This window comes from Heloderma suspectum, chromosome 1, assembly GCF_057233095.1.
Source record: "Heloderma suspectum isolate Gila_16-S chromosome 1, 16-S_ref, whole genome shotgun sequence".
In the NCBI taxonomy this organism is placed as follows: Eukaryota; Metazoa; Chordata; class Lepidosauria; order Squamata; family Helodermatidae; genus Heloderma; species Heloderma suspectum.
This window is the reverse complement of record NC_139458.1, coordinates 141,648,573-141,668,832: the sequence shown is the minus strand read 5'-3', so window position 1 is coordinate 141,668,832 and position 20,260 is coordinate 141,648,573. Positions and strand designations below refer to the sequence as shown.

The 20,260-nt window shown below is 46.6% G+C and overlaps 1 protein-coding gene across 6 annotated transcripts in view; it reads left to right on the top strand.

Moving 5' to 3' along the window:
* The window catches only part of ASIC4 (acid sensing ion channel subunit family member 4), a 104,507-nt gene extending 94,184 nt beyond the window's left edge, over positions 1-10,323 (top strand). For 2 of the 6 annotated variants that reach the window (XM_084804790.1, XM_084804768.1), the window contains exon 11: positions 328-8,128. Coding sequence is in view for 2 of the 6 variants with exons in the window: in XM_084804800.1 (XP_084660926.1) it covers positions 8,176-8,295 (120 nt within the window). In the remaining 4 variants the exon portion in view is untranslated. Of the gene's footprint in view, positions 1-327; positions 8,129-8,175 lie in introns of those variants that run through there. The other 4 variants (XR_014783835.1, XM_084804800.1, XM_084804782.1 and 1 more) reach the window with 4 other exon arrangements.
* The last annotated feature ends 9,937 nt before the right edge of the window (positions 10,324-20,260 follow it).

Sequence of the window (20,260 nt, the reverse complement as noted above, 5' to 3'; positions counted from 1 at the left end):
TGTTGATTCTCCTTGATCTCTCAGCGGCTTTCGATACCATTGACCATGGTATCCTTCTGGGATGATTGTCTGAGTTGGGAGTAGGAGGCACTGCATTGCAGTGGTTTCGCTCCTACTTGGATAGTCGGCTCCAGGAAGTGGTACTTGGGGGATATTGCTCAGCCCTGTGGATTCTCCAGTATGGTGTTCCACAGGGATTGTTTTTGACCCCCATGTTATTCAACATCTATATGAAACCACTGAGTGCAGTCATTTGAAGTTTTGGAGTGCATTGTCATCAGTATGCTGATGACATGCTGCTCTATTTCTCCTTTTCATCTTCTTCAGGTGAGGCTGTGGATGTGCTAAATTGGTGCCTGGCTGCGACAATGGACTGGATGAAGGCTAACAAACTGAGACCCAATCCAGACAAGACTGAGATGCTGTTGGTGGGTGGTTCTCCTGACCGGATGGAGGGTGCTCAAGGAGCAGGTTTGTAGCTTGGAGGCCTTCTTGGAGCCATCTTTGTCACTTGAGGCTCAAGTAGCCTCAGTGACACAAGAGTGCCTTCTACCAACTTCAGTTGGTGGCCCAGCTACACCCCTATCTGGACAGGGATAACTTGGCTTCGATTGTTTATGCTCTGGTAACCTCCAACTTAGATTACTGCAGTTCACTCTACATGCAGCTGCCTTTGAAGACGATTCAGAAACTGCAGCTTGTGCAAAATGCGGCAGCCGGACTGATAATGGGAACCAGAAGGTCCGAACATATAAGACTGATTCTGGCCCACTTGGACTGGCTGCCTATATGCTTCCAAGCCCAATTCAAAGTGCTGGTTTTGATCTATAAAGCTGTCAGGGTGGACACTGAGCCCATAGAATCCCAGAGTAGTTCTGATGCTGAGGAAGAGCAGTCGCTCCTTTGGGAGAGGAGCACGCTCCTTTTTTCCCAGGACCAACAGCTGACGGAGCTTCTTCTTACCCACATTTTTAGTTTAGAAAGCAGTTCAGGGAGTGACTCAGCACAGATAGCAGACTGCGGGGGATGCGTGGCGCAGACGCAGAGAGCGGCGCCAAATGGTTCACGCTCAAAGAACGGTTGCGCCCAGAGGATCCAAGGGAAAAGGGGAGGGATTCTCCCTGGTCCTTATATTCAGGGGTCTGCCAGTAATTGCCCTTCAAACGGGGACCAACTGTTCTAACTTAGGGCATAGGGATGCTGCTGCTCAGATCTAGTTGCTACCTGTAGAGCTGTTAAGTTATAAAAGAAGAATAAAGCTTTGAAAAGAATCCCTTTGTCTGTGTCCGGACTTGGCTACTGGATTAGACTGAGAGCCCTCCAAGGAGCCCTTGACAAAAGCCTTACACGGCTCAGGGTCACAGTACCTGATGGAACACCTCTCCTGGCATGAACTGACCCATACACTACACTCTGTTTCTAAGGCCCTTGTCCAGGAACCTCTTCCAAGGGAGGCCTGGAGGGCAGCAACAACGGAGAGCTCCTTCTCGGTGGTGGCCCCCCATTTATGGAATAATTTCCCTGGTGAGGCCTGCCTGGCACCAACATTGTCATCTTTTCGGTACCAGGTTAAAACTTTCCTCTTCTCTCAAGCATTTGGCAGCATATAATGCGTCTCTTTGATTGTCTCTGGCTGATTGTTTTAGATATATGTTGTTATGGTGTGTGCTATTTGTTCTATGTCATTACGTAAATGGGTTTATACTTTATATAATGTATTTTAATGGTTTTTTACATTTTTGTGAACCACCCAGAGAGCTTCAGCTATGGAGTGGCATAGAAATATAATATAATATAATATAATATAAGAAATGAAATGAAATGAAATAATCACGCCTAGTTCCAGAGAATGGTGTGGTTGGGTGTTCCCTGGGGCTCACCAGTCAGCGAAGCGCTTGCCATCTCGACAGCACTGCCTTTCCCACTTTACAAAGAGGACCCAAGAAGATCAGAAGCAGGATGAGAGAATTCTAGGTTGCATGCCTTCCATCTTCCAAGTTAAAGGCTCCCCAAATCTTGGAGCTGGCACTGAACTCTGTGTGTGTGTGTCTGTGCGCGCGTGTGCGCGCACGCTTGTCTGAGAGAGAGAGAGAGCTGCACTGCTTGCCTCTAATCTCATGCGAGCATGTTTGCGAATGAGTGACATATATCATATGCCTGTGTTATGGTATGAGTGTGAGCCGTTCTGCTGGTGCATTCCGTATCCCTGGAGCCCTGATGTTATATAAAGATAAAATACAGGAGGCAAAGCCAGTGAAGGCCCATCAAACATGCTGATTTTTGGCTGGCTCTGGAGCCGTTGGACAAGGAATAACTAATTAGCAGCTGAGTTTACTTTAATTTCCTGCTGCTGCCAACATTTAAGTCAATAAAAAGCTAGAAATCCTTGGAATTCAACCCGACAGCATCAAGGGCTGTAAATAAAGCTGCAGCCAGAGAACTCCCCAGAGAGGGCTTTAGTGCTGCAAAGGTTCCGCTGCCATCCCTGATGAGTTGGCTGATTGGATACCACAGGGAGAAAGAGTCCCATAGAGCAGCAGCAGCACCAAGGCCCCTGGGCAGATTCCTGTAGCACCAGAAATGGCTGTGCTCATTTCTAGGGCAGTGGCCAAGATGAGAGAGAGCAACATTTTGTATTCCACTTAAGCAGCTGTGGATTTATAGGCTTACATCTAGACCCAAGCCCCTGAAGGAAGTCCTTTGTTCTCATCTTGATTTTGGACCTGAAAGCTGCAATCCTGATCAATTAAAACTGATAAGAGTTTTGCTGTTGATTTCTGTGAGAGCAGAATTGAAGCCAAACATTCCAGGGTTACTCCTGGCATGGGGAAGGTCTTCACTGCATGTGAGCTCGGTTCAGTGTGTGCACTGTGCTCCCTCCATGCAGTTCAGTAGTGCAACAACATGCATTTGGTCATAGGCTCCTTAACTGCCTGCACCCATGGTCTACACATAGGTTATTCTGGGGCAACAAAGCTGCCCCCTAAGGACACCTGACTGTGATTTCTGGTTTCCATCTCCCTCTCTCCCCTTCATGTGTTTTTTTAAAAACCCTTTCCTGCAGTAATTGTGCAGCTGTGCATTGGTTCAGCTTTCATTTGTACAAATTGTAGAAATCAAGATGATAAGCCCTACCTAGCTCAATGGTAGGACATGTATTTTCCACATAAAAGAACTCAGTGTTCAGTCCATGGCGTTTTTGCTCAAAGTCTCAGGTAGCAGGGCTTAGAAAGCCCTTTGCCTGAGACTCTGCAGAGTCTCCTACCAGTTAAGAACAGGCAGTGCAGGGCTAGATGGGCCCATAAGGGAGCTCCTTGTAATTTAAACCAACCACATACTGATAATTGCACTTTTTAGTTTTTGGGGTTTTTTTAACGTTGTTTTTTCCAATTTCCCAACATGGAAAATGTGAAAGCTAAATTCGGGCATCTGTGCAGATTCTAATTGCAGGGGGTGGGAGGGATGAATGGGGAGGACCTCAGACAAACATTATTTTGTGGCAGGAGCAGAAGCAGTGGAGCCATATATACCTTTGGAATGTTATACTACGTCATTACCACATTGATGTAAATTAAATCAGGCAAATGCAGGACAGGCTTATGTTACTCCATGGACCCTCCAGGTTAGATACATGAAACAGATGCCTCAAATCAACACTTATCTGTGGTAAACAGCTAGTGCAAGATAAGGTCCAGCATAGCTGATAAGCTGTGTTGTTACAGCACCACCGTGTGGACAGAATCACAACCTCTTTGCAACCCAATAACGGCTCCTCTTTTCCAAGTCAAGTGCCTGGGGAACCTGTCTGTGGGAAAGGTGGTAGCAACCCAGCAAGGTGGTCATGCAGCCAAGTGGGATAGGAGGAAGCCTTTTCTCCAGCACTTTCTGCTCCCTAACATGGACCTAGGATTCAGGGAGCCCTCCCTAATTTGGGAGGGTGGGTTGGTCTTTTACAAAGTTGGACTCATTGAGATAGCAGATGACCAACACATAGGTGGGTGACCCTCACCTGTTTCACTGTGCCAGTTTGTGTCCCTCAGCCAACCTCAGAGCTGCTTCAATTCTTGTAGAGGAGACATTGGTTTATGCTGCTGCAGCTAAAGAAACACCCCTAGGCTAGTGGGCATCCAGTTCTGTTTCATGAAGAATAACTCTATCAATGTCTACTAGCCATGATGGCTTTATATTACCTCCATTATAAGAGGCAGTATGTCTCTCAGTACCAGTTGCTGGGAATATGGACGGGAGGGTGCTATTTATGTATTTATTTGTGCCTTTCTACAAAAACATGGCACTCGAGGCTTGCAGAACCAATTAAAATTGATTACAACAATACATTAAAACACAATAAAAACATAAAGATTACAGAAAAAATATTATTAAAAACATCACTCAACCCAGCAGACCCATTTAAAGGCAAAATCCCTTCTTGAATGAAGTGGCCTTTTCCTGCAAGTGGCAGGACAACAGAGAGGGAGCAAACCTAGCCTCCCTTGGGAGGGAGTTCCACAGCCTAGGAACGGCCACCAAAAAGGACCTCTTGCAGGTTGCCAACAAACATGCCTCTGAAGGTGGCGGGGTCAAAAGAAGGGCCCCTCCAGAAGATCTTAGGAACCAGGCAGGCTCATATGGGAGAAGGCAGTCTGTCAGGTAGCTGTCAGCACTTTGAATTCTGCCCAGAAACAGACCAGTAGCCAGTGAAGCTCTTGTAACAAGGGAATTGCATGCTCCCTGTAACTGGTCCAGGTCAACAGTCTGGCCACAGCATTCTGGACCAGCTGAAATTTCTCAACAGTTTTCAAAGGCAATCCCACGTAGAGTGCATTACAGTTGTCCAAACAGGACGTAACCAAGACATGTGTGACCATGGTCAGATCAGACATCTCTGAGAATGGGCGTAGTTGACATAGTAGCCTCAGCTGTGCAAATGCACTTTTAGCTACCACCAAAACCTAGGCATCCAGTTTCAAGGCCGAGTCTAAAAGTACACCCAAACTGCGAGCCTGGGTCTTCAGGGAGAGTGTAACTCCATTGAGCACAGGTTGAATCCCTATTCCCTGATCTGCCTTTCGACTGACCACAGTACTTCTGTCTTGTCTGGATTAAGTTTCAATTTGTTTGCCCTCATCCAGTCCATTACTGACATCAGGCACTGATTTAGAAGCAGAACAGTTTCCTTGGATTTAGATGGAAAAGCGACATAGAGTTGGGTGTCATCAGCATACTGGTGGCACCAAACCCCCAAACTCTGGACAATCCCAGTGGCTTCATGTACATGTTAAATAGCATGGGGGATAAGATGGAACCCTGAGGAACACCACAGACCAACGGCCACAGCATCAAACAGGAATCCTGCAGCACCACCTTCTGAGATCACCTCTCCAAGAAGGACCAGAGCCACTGCATAACATGGCCTCCCAGTCCCACCTCAGGGAGGCACCTCAGAAGGATACCAAGATCGATGGTATAGAGAGCTGCTGAAAGGTGCAGCAGAACCAACAGGGACACACTTCCCCAGTCCAGTTCCCAGTGTAGATTGTCCACCAAGGCAGCCAAAGCAGTCTCCACCCCATAACCAGGCCTGAAGCCAGACTGAAATGGATCTAGATAATCCATCTCATCCAGAAATCCCTGGAGCTGAGACGCCACCACACACTCCAGCACATTGCCCAAGAATGGAGTATGGGAGACCGTCTGGAAATTATCCAGTTCAGTGGGGTGTAGGGAGGGTTTTTTAACAAAGGTTTAACCACCGCTATTGCCCTTATGCCCTTTCAGGGGGCTTCCCATGGGCATCTGGCTGGCCGCTGTGGGAACAGAATGCAGGACTAGAAAGGCCCTTGATCTAATCCAGCATGACTTTTCTTATGATCTTATTCCACTTGCTAGTTACACTGCCAAAATCATACCCTGCTTTTTTCACTTTGTGGCTACAAACTGCTGATTCAATGTTACACCATGCTCATGAGCCAAGGCTAGTCCGACAGCCCTTCAGGTCACACACCAGGAGCTGCCACTGGTCCCAGTTCCCCACTGGTCCTCACTTCCTCTCCTCAAGGCAGTTACAGCAGTAGTATTGAGAGGCATGTGTTTAAATGCTTCATAGGATGCTCTGCTTGAAATGCCAGTTATTGGATGTTGGGAGTCTTTGAAATGCTAACTCTGTTATTTTTCTTGTTTGTAAAAGCCATCTTAGGCTGTGCATAGGCTAACATTTCTGAAAAGCCATGGTAGCAACTCCCACCTTAATCTATCACTAACCCTGATCCAGCAATGGTAGCTTTATAACTGAAAAAACATTATGAAGAAGTGTGTGAAATTTTACTGGAAAGAACAGGAACTTTTTTCTTGTTCCTTAATTGCAGCCATGTCGTCATCCCATCCCATACAAGTAAATAGTGTCGTAAAATTGACTAGACCAGATTATAAATCTGGTCTAATCATTTTCACTCCTTTTTTCACCTAGCATTCAAAAGGAAATGGAGTTTAAAAATAAGAAAATGTCCTTTTAAATGGTGGGATATAGTTCTGTGGGAGCAGGTAGCCCTGCACTATATATTTGTTTCATTTTTAAAAGGCTATGTGATAATAGCAGATACGCAAAATAAATCAATACGTATGTATATACCCTTTACTAAAAAAAAATAAAATCACTAATGAAGGGAGTGTATATAAAATAAAATAAACGTGTGTAGTGTGGGCAGTGATATTCCCACATACCACCTATGAGTCTAAAGACTTGTCATCTGTACATAGCCTCAGAGATCTCCATATTATAAGTGCTGATACATTTAGACCCCTGATGTTAAGGATCTAAAATATGTTTCCTGCCTGGAAACCTCACATTTTATTAACACTGGAATTACTACTTAATCAACATGAATTGTTCCCACTAACCTTATTCAGTTTATACTTCTACTGATACTTATTCAGCTACGTGTCATCTGCCTGGACCATAATGAATGAGATCAGACATTTTAATCTCCCTAATAAATTTTCTTTTTGAATAGTATTCATCCCCAAAGCATGGTTTCTGAGTTCACAGGGCCTCCCTGAATTCAGTGATGTGAAACATGCCATGGTATAGCTTTGCCCTGTGGAGTTATCACTTCATTTCATTTGTGGATGTTCCTAACCATTTTAAATCCACATCAGTAATTATTTTCAACATCTTGATCTCATTTGGCATGGCTGAGTGTGGCACCCCCACCCCACCCCCAATGTGTCTGGACTCCTGCTCCATAAGCTAGTGCTCTCTCTCGCTCTGTGTTTGTGTGTGTGTGTGTGTGTGTGAGAGAGAGAGAGAGAGAGAGAGATCCACCTCAGACTTTTAAGGAACAGCCAGGGGGTTGAAGGTAAAGCTGATCAGGATAATGAACCATCACCAGAAAGGAATAATACTGCTGGATGGTAGAGGAAATGGGGGACTAGGCAAAAGGAAAGGCAGGTCCTTGTGGAGCACACTGAAGGCCTGTATTAGAGAGCAAAATTGGGCTGCTGTTTAGGAGTGGCAGATATTGTCCAAAGTTTGCCACTCTGGGCCACAATCTCACCAGCTCCTGACTTTTTCTGCCACAGTAGAAGAAAGTAACTAGTTAGTGGTATAACTAGATATTATGAGAGAAAAAGTGTTGCAGCTGTTCCATGTCACTTCCTCCCTCCTCTTCCTTGTAGTATCTAGTTCAGGAGTAGGAATATGTGGTTCTCCAGATGTTGCTGAACTACAACTCCCAATGCCCATGCTGGCTGGAGCTGATGGGAGTTGGAGTCCAACATCTGGAGAGCCCAGCAGTTCCCCACTGCTGATCTAGTTGGACAGAATCCACGATGTGATGTCACTGCACTGCATTGGCTCATCCCTCCTCACAGCATTGGATGGCAGGGGTGGGGCAATGCATAGTGTGATGACATCATATTGCAGAACAATGGAAAGCTATGGCGGCTCCATGTCTCTGATACTTTCTTGTAACACACAGGTTTCCTAGAACTGTTGATCTCCATTTCCTCTTAGGAAGCTTCAGCAGAATGCTCATGCAGGCACATCCCTCATTTCCAGAGAAAAAGCAACTGACTGGGGCAGAGCCAGGGGGAGCCCAACCCGGGGGGGGGGGCGGGGGCTAAGCTGATGTTGGCAGGAAAATGGTAACGGGTGCCGTGCTGTGTCTTCTCTTGCAGAGCCCCTGCGAGACCCTGGGTCGTCACTCTGAGGGCACCTACCCCACGGGCCTCCTGCCGAACCATCACCATCGCCACCACTACTCGGCCCAAGGGGTCTTTGAAGACTTTGCTTGCTAGTCCAGTTCGGGCACCGCTTCCCACCAGTGGGCGGCAGTGCTTCCAAAGCAGCTTTGGGCACAGCAGGTCCTACCCTGTGCTAAGAGCCCTTCCAAGTCCCAAGGCCAGGCCCAAACTACCTTCTTCCACCTCTTAAGGTTTTCAAAAAGCATTTGATGCTTTTAGCCCCCTTTCTCCCATAACCCCTTGTCCTGTTAGCTGCCCAGTCCAGCTGACCCTCCTCCCTAAGGCTCAGTGCCTTCCCCACCCCCCACCCCAATAATGAAGCACAGAGAGAGCATCAGCTGCCAAGATCAGGGAGGCAGAAAGGCCTCTGAAATGCTCCACTGATAGGAAACAGGCTTGACTGGGGCAGTCTGTCCTGAGCGCCAAAGTGGGAGGAAGGGTGATGGGGAACATGGAATATGCTCGGAAGCAAAGATGCTGTCTCAGAAGGGAGAGGCAAAAGTCTATTCCAGAGCCTAGTCTGATGTGGTAGCACCAACCAACCAGCTGTTCGCAACCCTATGTGGCAACATCTGCCTCTGCCACGAGCTCCACCTGGTGGTCATAAAGTTCCTTCCAACACCTTTCACTTTGTACAGTCCTGTCCAGCATTAGTATCCCTACTTACACCCACTCCCCAACCCTTACAAACATGCATTACACACTCATCACAATATTACACACACACAGGGGTGTCTCAGGGCAGAAAAGGGATTCTGTGTCCCATTCACTACTGTTGAGCAGTGCCATGGGCCCTGTTGTCCGCTTGTTGCTGTCCACACTGGGACTGAGCCCACAACAGGGTTCAAGACCTTAAACTCTGCCCTCACAAGGGAGAACCACGATGTGCCCTTTTAGCATATAGGCACCACCACCCCATGGCTGGCCACCCTTCACTCCTCCCTTACTCCTCACAACTGTATATTTGTACATAACTGTTTGGGGCCTGTGGTTTTTAGCCTGATATTCAGTGCTTCATTGCTGCAGCAGCCACCTGCTGGTGTTGCCAAGAACTGCTGGTAAGACCAGGTGCTGATATAGACATCAAAATCTCAGGTTTCCTCCCGGCCCAAGTGCAGAGACAGACTCAGCAGGAGGCTGCTGGCAGCAACAAAGCCCGAGTTTCCCTAGGGCGCTCACTTCCCAGATGTATAGCCTTTCCCGTTCCCTGCATTGTCCACCCATCCTCCTCCAACAGCATTCAGGGTCCAAGCCAAAAATAACCACCCCACCCCCAGGAGAAAGGAAGGAGTGAGGGGCTTCAAATCCCTAGGGGTCCCGTACAACACCAAGAGGATGATACGAGCTCACACCGTCTCCTAGGACTCAGGCCCACAGACCGACGCACTCGTAGCAGAACTGTCCAGTTCGGGGGCAGGGGGGCGGGACTGATTAATCCTCAAGTGCTGGGGATTGGTCTTCCCGAAGCACAGTGGGGGAGGAGCAGAAAGGTGCGTCAACCTCTAGCTTTGTGGTAGGGCTCTGAGTAAAGGTGCAACAGGAAAAAGCCAATCAAACCACCTTGTGCTGTCTTTGCGGAGCAAAGGGAATGCCCCAGATCCCCAGCTACAGGTTTCAGCCCCGATGTAGCAAACCAGAGGGTCCCCAGCATGCACTGTTAGACGCGTAAAGATCCCTCATGGAGCCATGCCCTACATTTAGGGACATGTGCCTGTACTTCTGGGGGTGCATATTTAGGCAGAGAGGTGGCACTCACAGGACGATGCTGCAAATGCTCTCCCCTTCTCCCCACCCTCCAACGAAAACAAAATTTTGTGTAGATCAATTTAAAAAGCCAAGAGCATCAAGGCTTTTGGCTGCTGTAGAGGGATTAGGATGTTGAGGATAACATCCACCCGCCTGCCTGCTGGAAATGTGTGTGATTCCAGGGGGTGCAGGCCTGCAGGCTGCATGGGGCTCTCACTGGGACCCAGCCAAGGATCTTCCTGGGAGGGGCTTATCATCCCATAACTTTATGAGCGCGAGTCGCTGTTTTACAAATGTACAAGTTTCTCCCAATAAAGAGGCACAAGTAGAACTCTAGACATGTCTGTTGTGTCATCATTTATTCTATCCTGCTAACATCTGGAACTCTTTCCTTCTTGGGATCTTCCCAGCTCTGCCCCCTACAAAGCTTTCTCATCACCACTAAAGCGGACACCTCTGTCATTGGGAGATGTTGGCACCCCACTGCCAAACAGTGCCTCCATCTGATCCGCAAAACTGTCTGCTCCAATCTGAGATGCCATTTGCAGTACACATGGACTCCAAAAGCAGTTAGTTAAGAGCTTACAAGATGAGTGAGCTTATGAATGAGCTGAAATTTTAACATTTTATTTGAGAGTCTATCTCAAATAAAATGTTAAAATTTCAGCTCACTCAGTATAAATCCCTTGCTGGTCCAGACAGAGCCATTGAACTGTGTTTCAGCCCTAAGGTTTAGACCTGGATGAAACGCAGAAGAGGTACTTACTTACTCTTTGCCTCAACACTGAGTAACCAACAATAGTATCGATACAGCTACAGTTATGGTGAAAGGATTTCAGATCAAAGAGTACAAGTTTCAGGCTTGAAAACTGGCAGTTTTCATTCTTCGAATCTCAAGAGGGAGAACTCACTGCAATTCCATAGCCATTGCCAGCTGATTCTGAAAGCTTATCTACAGTCCATACATATATCAGTTTTATACCACTTTATTTGTCATGGCATCTTTGAAAGAATCTTGGGAACTATATTTTGGTGAGGTGCTGAGAATTCTCAGGAATCTCTAGGCTTCCCTCACAAAAGTACATTCCCCAGGAAAAAGAGAATTAAACATATTCAAGGCTTTCTTGTAGATATGTCCTGGATCTCTCCTAGGTCAGGATAAACCGAGCTTTTTTGTAGCTAGTTTGCGCCACAATGTCCACTAAAAGTGCAACACAAATTGACAATTACCTTAATATCCATTCCAAACCTAGTTTCACCGGCAAGCCCTACCATTAGGCAGAGTGAGGTGGTTGCCTCAGGCAGCTGATTTTGGGTGTGCTGAAAGGGAAACAAATGCTTAGTTACTTAATCTATTTTTATCATTATCATTACTGTGTTTTTACTCGCAGGAAAAAGTGCTTATGGGATTTTCTGTCTCAGTTCCAAAACAACTTGACCAGCCTTAGGTACTGTGCACCTTGACATGGGAACAGAAGCACCTGTTGGTATTTGGCCTCAGGGAGCAAAATATCTTGGATTGGCCCTGTAGTTTCAGGGTTCGATCCTGCTGTGCACTTGTGGAATAGCTGTAACTGCACTGCAGTTCTGCAAAATGTTGCACAAGCGGTGGCACAGCATGAATTCCATTGTGACAAACGAGGTTCCCCCCTTGTCCCATAAGAACAACACTGCAGATCTGCCTAGCTATGCAGCCAGTGATTTGTGGCCTGCTGCTAGCAGCTGCTCATCAGTAACAGTAGGCCTGGACTTGCTCTAATTGCTTGGAGGAGAGCTACAAGCCCAGCTCTCTCCCACACCATACCAGGTAGTCCTACAACCATGCGCAAACCCATTAGTCACGGATTGGACTCTGGCCTTAAAGCAAACGCGCACGTATTGGGTAAAGCACATTGTGTGATATGCTGCATAACATTGTGCAAGAAGAGCCTAGCACTCATGGAACCCAGTACGCTGGATCAGGATCTTGGTGTTAGGAGAGCAACATCGTGCAACAGGGGGAAAGGTTGTAGCAGTTGCGCAACAGACTTTCCACTCATGTAGGATGGAATCTGGATCCAACCAGGACTGGTGCCAAAGGTAGGAATGGTTGGGCACTGGCCACGAGCCCAAACCCCAGCAGGGGTCCACTGACAAGACCCCCTGGACTTGCTCCTCCTCTTCACCATTGCAACTTTCTTATTCACCTGCCCCTCACTCTGGTCCAGACAACAGTGGTAGTGAAAAGGAGGAACAGTAGATGTCACTGCCTACTTGCTTCCTGGCTCTCTGCCTGTCAAGCAAGCAAGTGGTAGCAGTGATAAGAAAGAGGAGGAGGAGAAACAGCAGCTGGTGACGATGGCAGTGAGAAAGTAGACTCATTGAGGGAGGGGGCCCATTGAGGATGTCTTACCCAAGCAAGGGCCCTCAAAAGCCTGGAGTCAGCACCAGATCTAACCATCACACTGTATTACCAGGGAAGGGAAGAGAATTTGAACAAACAGTCTCCAGCTACTAAAGACAGGAAATTCTTGCACATGTGCAAGCCGGGGCCAAACTAGAGGAAACGCTGGGAGGGAGATTCATGATCAGAATTCTTCCTGGTAGATTGTGTGGGTGTGGGGGGGAACAGGACAGTTAATCCAAAACAATCATGCAATGATGCGCGACCTCACCAAATACAGCACATGAAGCTGCAAGCTTGTGCAGAGAAACAGCTTGAGGAAGAGCTTTGTAATCCTTCAGTCTCTGGGCATTTTCCCTACTCAAAACCACCCTTTCCCAAATTGGTTTTCTTCCTGCAGGGTCAAGGAGACCTTCAGTTTTCTTCCAGGTCAACCTGAGGGTTTCAAATCCACACTTGGGGCTTGGCCGTTATCTCCTATGGAGTCCCTTTGTTTGCTAGAAAACAAAAATTTATTATGACATCTCTTCCAACTGATTTGCCCAATTCCTCCCTCTGCCAGAGGAATTAGCACATATGATCTAACCCGTTTTAAAAGTGGACATGTTGAACATTGATCAGGGTCTAGTACCTGATTTGCAACAGAGCAGCAAACAATTCTGAAAATCCCTTCCTGGGTAGCTGAGGCGGGACGGGGGGGATTCTTCTCATTCAGGTTTGTTTTCACTTTCTCTGTTGTCTACGTTCAATACCACATTCATTCTCCATAAGTGTCTTTCACTCCCATTTATCTCCTCTAGCCACCGCTACAGATCTTCCACAGCACCTGTTGTCTCCCCTCCACCCGCTGCTTCCAGAATATATGCTATATATATATCTCCCAAACAACACCTAGCTTTTGCCAGTCTGACCATTCTCTCCCCCAGTGGTGGTAAGCTGTTTAACAAGGCTCAGTTGGTTTTGTGAATTGGGCTGCTTGAAGTAAGGAGGAAGAGAAGCATCAATCATGGATTTGTGTGTGTGGAAGGACTGTGGGCTTAGTTCTGATGCAAAAAACATAGTCCTGGTCTGAATATGTGCTCAAACAAATCTCATTTCTTAATAAGGATATGACAAGGGGACGGGGAGAGGGAGGGAGAGTTGTGGGAAAGGGAACATATTTCTGTGAAGTGCTCCTGAGAGGGAAGTTTTGTGCACTGACTGCACAACTGCAAAATGGACTCTTGAGTGGAAGAACTTGGTCTACCCCTTTTTAGTCATGGTCTGACCACTGCCACTGGGAAGTTTTACAGTGCTTTCCAGACAGAGGGGTCCTTGTGCTAACACTCAGAAGGCATTGTACACTTATTTTCTCTCTTCTTCCTTAACCAATTGTTCTCAGTAAGAAAAAAGATGGAAGAAGCAGTGGGAAAACACGGCAGATTACAAACTGAACTGCCACTTTCATTCCATCTTACTCTTCTGCTGTCACTCAGGGCTTCTCCACACCAGGCCTTTTATCCCGCAACTTACCAGGGCTTCTCATTCCGGATTCTTGGCTGAGTTGGAATTTGAACCTGGGCCTCCCCAGTCCTAGTTGGACACTGTAACTGCTACACAACACTGGCTCTTTGCAGATGTAACCAAAATCAAAGTGAAGATCTACCCAAAGCAATTGCAAAAACACCAATAAGAGAAGCAGAGTGAGGGGAGGCACCAGTCATGGATTTTTTGAATGTGGAAGGACTGTGGCTCAGTACTGGTACAAAAACAAATTCCTGGGCTGAATATGTGCTCATAAGTACCCTGGTCCTTGATTCTAAGTATGTGCCTTGCCTGGAAGAAGAGGAAGGGGAAGGTGACCTGTGGGAGTGGCCAGATATATTTGTGAAGTGCTCTTGAGAGGGGCATTTTCTACACTGAATATGTACAAAACTGACCATGAGTGAAGGAAGTTGTTATACCCCCTTCGCGTGGCCTGACCCTTACCTGGAGAACTTAAGACTCACAACTGGGCTGGCCCTACCATTAGGAAGGGTGGGACAGCTGCCTCTGGTGGTGGATGCTTGGGTTGGGGGGGTAGCCAAGTAGAGCGGTGAGTGAGTGGCAGCAAAGTGTTAGAGGACAGAGCTCTGTGTGCCACATGGACTCCCCTGCACCCTCTAAGCTAACCTGCTACCGCCAGATATAGTAGAAGGCGTCCCATCACCAGTGTTGAAGTAAGATTCAACTGCCAGTCCACTCAGCTTCTGTATGCACAATGGCAGGGAGGGAGGCACTATCTTGTCCTTCTCCTCAGGCAGCAAAATGTCTTGGGCTGGCCCTGACTCACAGGAACTTGTACATTCTGCAGGGGAGGACCACCGCTTGGGAGGATGTTGTGCCCTTAGCAGCTGAGGACTCTTGAGGAGTTTTCTGTTGACATGACTGGTACTTCTGCTCAAGCTCTGAGAACCTCTGGAAATCAGGGATAGCCTAGGTAGCAGACACAATTGCTCCTTGGTGCTCTTTCCCATCAAGTATAGCCCAATAGGTATTTCTCCTAAATCTCATTTTTCAAAAGCCAGTACTGAGTCCTAGTGGTTTTGAGGTAAAAAGAAGCAAAATGAAGGAGGCCATTTTCAGATAGTAGAAGTCACTCTCCTACTGATAAGAGATGAGGCCTGTGTGGCGAACAGGCCTAATCTATCTCAGACACATGAGTTACACCATTCAAGCTTAATGGTTGCCCTTTATTTTCAGGACATTTCTCCTTCCATTTGGTGGCTGGGGGGCAGATTTCACCTGCTTTCACCACCCTTTGCTTTCACCAACTGAACACAAAAAAGGTGAGGTCAACTGACCCACCACTGTTCACCACCTTCTCTTCTCTGTGCAGGCACTCATTTTTTTAAAGGCGGAGACAAATAAACTAAAAATACGCATAAGAACAATATTGGAGGATAATAAACATTTTACATATTATTTGTATTAACACTGAAATGAAATTGCCTGCTTAACTTTGTAGTTCACTTTAGTGCTCCCCCCCCCAGTGTATGTTAGTGGTATTCCAGAAGAACAGACTTGCTCAAGGACTATAAATAAAATCAAAATCAAAATGTTTTAAATTGTGTGGGACAGCTTTGCAGTAGTGGTGTTGCTCAGTCCCCTCCAAAGGAAACGGGTACGATTTTTCTTCGAGCTCTTCAAAACGCATTAGCAGCCATTTGTTTCCTGTGCTGCTCCAGAATCATAGAATAGTAGTAGGGTTGGAAGGGGGCTACAAAGCCATCTGGTCCAGCTCCCTGCTCAATGCAGGAATCCAAGTCAGAGCATCCCTGGCAGATGGCTGTCCAGCCTTGTCTTGAATGCCTCCAGTGTGGGACAGCCCACCACCTCCCTGGGTAATTGGTTCCATTGTTGTATTGCTCTAACACTCAGGAAGTTTTTCCTGATGTTCAGCCGGAATCTGGCTTCCTGTAACTTGAGCCCATTATTCCGTGTCCTGCACTCTGGGATGATCAAGAAGAGATCCTGGCCTTCCTCTCTGTGACAACCTTTCAAGTACTTGAAGAGCACTATCATATCTCCCCTCAGTCTTCTCTTCTCAAGGCTAAACATGCCCAGTTCTTTCAGTCTCTCTTCATAGGGCTTTGTTTCCAGTCCCCTGATCATCTTTGTTACCCTCTTCTGAACCCTCTCCAGTTTGTCTGCATCCTTCTTAAAGTGTGGTGCCCAGAACTGGACACAGTACTCCAGATGAGGCCTAACCACTGCTGAGTAGAGGGGAACTAGTACTTCCAGGGATTTGGTAGCTACGCTTCTATTAATGCAGCCTAAAATAGCATTTGCCTTTTTTGCAGCCACGTCACATTGTTGGCTCATATTCAGCTTGTGATCGACAACAATTCCAAGATCCTTCTCGCTTGTAGTGTTGTTGAGCCACGTATCCCCCATCTTGTAACTGTGCATTTGGTTCCTTTTTTCCTAGGTGCAGAACTTGGCATTTATCCCTATGAAATGTCATTCTGTTGTTTTCTGCCCAGCGCTCCAGTCTATCAAGATCACTTTGAATTTTGTTTCTGTCTTCCAAAGTATTTGCTATCCCGCCCAGTTTTGTGTCATCTGCAAATTTGATCAGCATTCCCTGCACCTCCCCCTCCAAGTCATTAATAAAAATGTTGAAGAGAACTGGGCCCAGGACTGAGCCCTGCGGTACCCCACTCGATACCTCTCCCCAGTTTGAGAAGGTCCCATTGATAAGCCCTCTTTGAGTCCGATTCTGTAGCCAACTGTGGATCCACCGGATCGTTGTTTCATCTAGCCCACTTTGAGCTAGTTTGCTCATCAGGATATCATGGGGCACTTTGTCGAAAGCTTTGCTGAAGTTGAGGTATATGATGTCTACAGCATTCCCATGGTCTACAAGGAGGTTATTTGATCAACAAATGAGATCAGATTAATCTGGCAGGACTTGTTTTTGACAAATCCATGTTGGCTTCGAGTAATCACTGCATCGTTTTCAAGGTGCTTCCAGATGGATTGCTTTATCATCTGCTTCAGAATTTTCCCAGGGATTGATGTCAGACTGACTGGTCTGTAGTTCCCATGTTCCTCCTTTTTACCCTTTTTGAAGATAGAGACAACATTAGCCCTCCTCCGGTCATCTGGCACTTCCCCCGTCCTCCATGATTTCTCAAAGAGAATAGACAGCGGTTCTGAGAGTTCTTCTGCCAGTTCCTTTATTACTCTAGGATGCAGTTCATCTGGCCCTGGAGATTTGAACTCATTCAGAGTAATTAGGTGTTCCTTGACCATATGCCTATCAATCTCAAGCTGCAATCCTGCCCCTTCAGCCTGTACTTTGCTTTTGCCAGGGGGTCATAGACCCTCTTGTGGGAGAAGACTGAGCCAAAGTAGGAATTGAGCACCTCTGCCTTTTCTTTGTCATCTGTTATCGTTTTGCCATCCTTATTTAATAGCTGACCAACCATTTCTTTCCTCTGCCTTTTACTATGCACGTAGCTGAAGAAAGCCTTTTTGTTGTTTTTAGCATCCCTCGCTAACCTCAGCTCATTCTCAGCTTTAGCCTTCCTGACACCATCCTTGCAATTCTGTGCTACCTGCCTGTACTCTTCCTTTGTCGCTTGGCCTTCTTTCCACTTCCTATATGTGTCCTTTTTTTTATTTTCAACTAATCCCTAAGCTTTTTGTGAAGCCACATTGGCTTCTTCTGTTGTCTTCCACCTTTTTATCTTGTTGGAATGGTTTGTAATTGTGCCTTAAGAATTTCCTTTTTTAAAAGCTCCCACCCATCTTGGACTCCTTTTCTCGTTAGCGTCACTTGCCATGGGACCTTACTGATCATTGTTCTGAATTTATTAAAATCAGCTTTCCTGAAATCCAGGGTACACGTTTGACTACACTCGGCTTTTGCTTCCCTTAGAACCAAGAACTCAAGTACAACATGGTCACTTTCCCCCAGAGTTCCTGTAACTGCTACTGTATCCACTAAGTAATCTCTGTTGGTTAGGATCAAGTCAAGGATAGCCGATCCTCTAGTTCCTTCCTCTACTTTCTGTAGGAGGAAGTTATCCGCCACACAAGTCAGGAATTTCCTGGAGGGGCCATGTTTTGCAGAATTTGTCTCCCAACAAATATCGGGGAAATTGAAGTCCCCCATTACTACTACATCGTGCTTCCTTAAAACACTGGTTATTTGCTTTTCAAAAGTTTCATCCTCGTCTTCTCCTTGGTTGGGTGGCCAGTAGTAGACTCCGACCACCAGGTTCCTTTTATTCTTTGCTCCATTTATTTTGATCCAGATGCTCTTGATGGGGCTACCAAGCTCATCCTCCTGTATTTCTGTGCAGAGATATGTATTTTTCACATACAGTACAACCCCACCTCCCTTTCTGTTCCTCCTGTTCTTTTTGAACAAGTTCTATCCTTCAAGTTCTATTTCAGTCATGAGAGTCATCCCACCAAGTCTCAGTTACCTATCAAGTCATAATTTCCCTCCTGTATTAAGAGTTCAAGTTCATTCTGTTTGTTTTCCATACTCTGGGCATTAGTATATAGACATCATACTAATGTATGATCTACTCATGGAACACAGCACCAAAAGTCACGGCTTAACTTTGTAGCTGTTTTTTTAAAATAAATATAAATGTATGTTAGTGCCATTCTAGATGAACAGACTTGCACAAGGACTATAAATAAAAAATAAAACAAAATTGTGTGAGTCAGATTTGTGATTTGCAGAGGGGCCTTTTTTACAAAGCAGTGAGAGGAGAATCTGTTCTCTCTGTTCGCAGCTGCCCACTAGTAGGCCCCCTTTCTAGCAGCCATGTTTGTTGGGAAACCGAGCAGGAAGTTAGCAGACACAGGAGAGCCGCATGCTCCGTATTTCTAAATTAAGAAATTCCACAATACTGTCCTTCCAGTAAAAGAATTTTTTTTTAAAGAAAAGTGGCATGTGCAGGCCAGTTACACTCACCAACACGCATGCCCAGAATGGAGAAAAGGTTCGTGGGAGGGGCACAGGGCAATGGGAGGGCAAGGGAGGGACAGGGACATGATACATGGACACATTCTGTCATGGACCACCCCTCTCATGTGGACACAAAATCCTGCTATGCCCAGCGAGAAAAAGGGGTTCAGTATAGATTGTGGGTTACAAACCCACAGGCAAAAGCCCCCCCCCCCCAGTATAGATACTGCCTAACTGTAAAAAAAGGGCTCCGTGTGGAAAAACCTTAAGAGAGCAATCCTATGGCCACTAGACAGTGTCTAGAGGGGCATAGGATTTCTCTGTACCCAGGAACTGAGGTCGGAGCCAGTACTCCGACCATGGTTACTAGGAACCACACTCCCCACCCTCTTCCCCGTCACTTCATAGGTGGTATGGTTCTTGCCAGCCTCCACATTTAGAAATGGAGTGCGAAGCAGGCGAAAATGAGGCGTTTCCGGGGGAGGAGACCACGGAAGCCGCTTATGCAGCTTCCTATGCACTGCGTGGCCTCCCCGCTTGTGCCCTGACAGCCAAATCAGCTGTCCAACCAAAAAAACAGGGCAGGCAGAGCATGGAGGAGAGGATCCCATGCTGTACCCGCCCTGCACAGGATAGTCAGCAGCCTCTGACTTCAGAGGCGGCTAACTCGCCCAATAGGATTGCGCCCTAAATGTCTTTGTCAATGTCTGTGTGAAAGTGGAAATATCCCCAAAATATGGAACAAAAACTATACCACTACCAGCCAGCACAGTTGCTGTATTATTGGCTGTAAATGCTCACATCTTTAAACATCTATAAGGAAACATAAAGCAGTACTAGCTGAAGCTTCCGAGTTGTCTTCATGAACAGCCCCACATAGAGTGCGTTGGATTAGTCAAGCCTGGTGCTTACAGAAGCATGGATCAGTGTTGCAAGATCCTCTCCAAGAAGGGACAGAGTCCATGCTACCAATGAAGCTGATAAAAGGCATCAAGAGTGCCCGCTCAACTGACAACCCCGATGACCGAGGGGCTGGTAGGAGAGAAGGTGCTCTCTCAAACCTCCATGGAGTTAAGTAGCAGCCCCAGCAGCCATGCTCTGTGGACAAAATGGAGTCAAACAAGCTGAGAGAGTCAACCCCACAACTCCAGCAAAGAACTGGATTGTTTAAATTACTGCAACACACTCTATGTGTGGCTGCCCTTGAAATGTGTTCAGAAACTACAGCTAGTGCAAAATGCAGCAGCTAGATTTTTGTCAGGAGTGTGTTTGGAGACCATATTACACCAGTTTTGGAACAACGTCATAGGTTTCCAGTTTGTCACTGAGCACAATAAAATGTCCTGGTTTTGGTCTACAAATCCTAAACAATTTGGGGCTGGGATATATAAAGGGCCACCTCCTTCCATATGAAAGAAAGAAAGGTTCCTCTTGTGCAA